Raw genomic sequence first — 3,344 nt, 5'->3', positions numbered from 1 at the left:
CAGACTACAAAACATAATAATGTGCACCCCAAGAAAAGACACCAGTTAGTGTTTTTGGAGATCTGAAATATTTCATTACTTCTTTCATCAAAAGAATAGTTTATCTGCATGTGCTGCATTATTAATGTTACGCTACAACAACTTTGTTAATGCAATTTTGTTATTTCTACTTCAATGAAATCAGAGAAAAGATCTGTGAACTTTTTTCCTTAAAATTTTTACAAGCTGGGAAGTGATCATCCACCAATGAAAACAGGAAATTTGTTCAAGTACTGCTCCTTCTACAAATCAGACTTCTCTTTTGGTCTTCGCAGACAGATTTCGTCATGAATTTGCTTCCTAAACTTCAGCATGTCTTCTACATCTTTGTAGGTGAGCATTTCTTCAACAGACAAGAGCTTAAAGCCATTCAGTTTAAAAGGTGACATGTGCTGCACAGAATTTAACATTTTTAGCGACATTCTAACTGATTCACTTAAAGTAGAACAAACAGGGAAAATCCTAACAGTCCACAACCCCAAACGTGTGTTCTCACTGGAGAAGAGCTGGTCTGCAACCTTTACACCCCAGAGGTCCAAGCATTCTAGTAAGCTGGCTCCAAAAAACTGGAGTGAATGTATATCAGACAACAATTTCACACTCTTTTTCAAGTCATCTTCTACACTAAACACCATACTCACATACTTTACTTGGTCCTTAATTTTTATACTTAATGAACTCAGAAAGCAGTTTGAAGGTATGTCTACCTTCAGACTGATGTACGAGCCACTAATAATGCTGTTCTTCCCTACTGAGACTTCAGGTCCAATTCTAGAGTATTCAATAACGGACCCAGGTCCTATAGAACATCCTGGCTCAAGTATGCTTTGAATGATACTTGCTGATTGATCCACGGTCTTGGCTTTGTCAGAAAAGATGCTAAATGCCACAGACAGTAAGTCAAGCTCAAATTTCAGTTTGCTATCAGATGTAAAATGAAACAAATACTCTTCAGTAGTTCCAATGTGATAGAACTTAGAGTTGTTTAGGACTATAACATTAAGCATAGTTCCTTTCAGAAGGGAGTATAGCTTCTGCCGTACTTCTACTAACTGCGATTCCTCTTTTGTGACATTACTGGTATTTTTTGTGTAATCTTGAGTGGCTCCAGGTCCCAGGGCCTGGAGGAAGTCACCATATGCATCTATTTCACAGCAAAGAGTGCCCATCTGCTTATAGAATGCCAGTAATTGTTTCGCAATGCTATGATCCATGTAAAATATACTGTCTGTATACACACACTCCGAGTCCATTTCTGAGTCACTGTGGTCTCCAGAGGAACTTAGCTGAGAACAATTCCCTCTTACACATACTGCGCCACACTGGCGCATCGTCTCAATATCAGGCTTGTGCAGGAAATGATGGCAAGACGTGTATTCAAGTCCCTTTCCTGAAAAACTGGATGGATCTAAAACAAATACTCCATGAGTGGTCCCAACTGTCAAACCTGAGGGGTGAGCTAATGCGGTAAATCCGGGTTTATCAAATGTGATGGTTTCTGTAACTCCAGTGCTGTAAAGTTCTATGTCATCCGAACATGTAATAAGAATTCCTGGTTTCATGTGACTGGGGAAATCAATGTACATGGCGAGCTTCAGTTCCAACATCTGGTAAATAGGATCGCCGAAAGGCAAAGCAGTGAAAATCTTTCCCAGTGCACTTGCATTTGGTAAGCGTTGACTGTAACCACCTTGAAGAAAAAGACGTTTTTAATTATGCAGAGACACTGTATATAAGTAAGCAAAACCTAAGCCTATACAGCTATTTTAGATATACACAAAGGTATAACCCCCCCCCCCCCCGCTTGGTCATATACTAAGTATTCCTCAAAAAAATGACAGATGTAAAAAAATCATCAATCATTCTTCTTCAAACATTTCTCAAAGCAGATCTGACCTTATATCCAAAATTTAGCATGCCTTAAATAGCTTACATTAAAACTGTGGTTGATTTCATTACCTTTAGTTTGCTTCAGAGCTGGAATATGGACCACCTGTCTATAATTGAAGTGAAAAAAGCACGATACCTCTTTTTCGCTTGAAAAAAAGGACCCCTGCACCCCTGCTGGGAATTTTAAGTTGGAGATAAGTCAAATAAGCAGTGGTTTTGGTCAGGTGACTTGTTATTACCTGGTTTCTTTCTCCTCCGCAAAACTGATGCACCTTTTGGAATTGTTCTGACTAACTGGACACAAAGGCAATGTTCAGTCTGCCTGTAGTTATGAGCACCCCTAGGCCCCCTACAGAGAGGGCCATGCTCCTTAAATGGGTATTTCAAGGCAGGAGCTTAATTCAGACACTGAATTACGCTTCTATTTCCACTGTTTGATTGAACAACTTAAGTGCTGACAAGAAACACTTAAGTGACAGTAGCATCTCATAAGTATCCATCTAAATGCAAATCATCAGATCAGATACATTTGGAATTACTTTTCTGAGGGAACTGAATTTCAGAACTCTGACTCTGCCATCGTTATTATTTTTAGGGGCAGGGGGGAAAGGTGTACAGCTTTAGAGTGTGAAATGTAAAATAGAGTTTACCAGAATGAATTAGCAGGACAACGAAAGAAGTCCATTTATCACCATACAGATCTTCCAAGCATTGAAGAACATGAAGTGTTGATCCACCATTTCCTAAAGAAAAAATATTTTAGTATCTGCTGAAAAGAGCACCAATAAGATCTGCATTGACACGCGAAGCATACTGGCATCTACAGCTGTGGCAGGGGGATCAGAAGGCATGTTTCTAAATGCTGCCTTCTGCTGTAGAAAGTGTCGTTTATTTTTAAAAAAGCCTTTATGAATGCAGAGATGATCTTTTAAACAAACCGAGCGTCAATGGATGCACAGGTATCTATCCGAAATTTCATAAACCAGTTCTGGCCAAACAGTCTTTCTACTGTATCGTAGTTGATAAAATCATGCAAAGAAGGTGATGAACAGTCACTCTGGAAGCCCTGTGCCCTCAGAGGGGAAGGCATCTTGAGTAGACAGCTCTTGGGAAAATACCGTGTTCTCCCCTTCCAGCTGCTCTCTGCACAGCCCCGGCATTTGAAGCATTTCATCGTTTCAGCAGGCTGTAACCTAACCATGAAAACTAGCTCCAGCAGGAAACAAGTCACACACGGGTTCACTACTGCCTCGAAGCAAGCGTACAAAAGTACTTCTGACATTTACAATATGAAATAAGGAAAAATGTTCAGGATATGAGGAAATAGTTTGGGATATTTTTATGCGCTCCTGCAACTTATAACTGCTAAATTTTTGAAAATTAATCTGTGCCTATTCCACACTGCAGACAGACTA

The 3,344-nt window shown here is 39.7% G+C and overlaps 1 protein-coding gene across 1 annotated transcript; it reads right to left on the bottom strand.

The window, feature by feature from the left end:
- Positions 1-281: 281 nt before the first annotated feature.
- On the bottom strand, positions 282-3,019 carry FPGT (fucose-1-phosphate guanylyltransferase). The gene is given in 5 exon segments (XM_010283950.1): positions 282-1,729; positions 2,580-2,678; positions 2,681-2,719; positions 2,722-2,801; positions 2,868-3,019. Coding segments are annotated over 5 exon segments (1,818 nt in total).
- Between the last annotated feature and the right edge of the window lie 325 nt (positions 3,020-3,344).

Source organism: Phaethon lepturus, unplaced genomic scaffold, assembly GCF_000687285.1.
Source record: "Phaethon lepturus isolate BGI_N335 unplaced genomic scaffold, ASM68728v1 scaffold3103, whole genome shotgun sequence".
In the NCBI taxonomy this organism is placed as follows: Eukaryota; Metazoa; Chordata; class Aves; order Phaethontiformes; family Phaethontidae; genus Phaethon; species Phaethon lepturus.
This window is presented reverse-complemented; position numbering and strand designations above follow the sequence as displayed.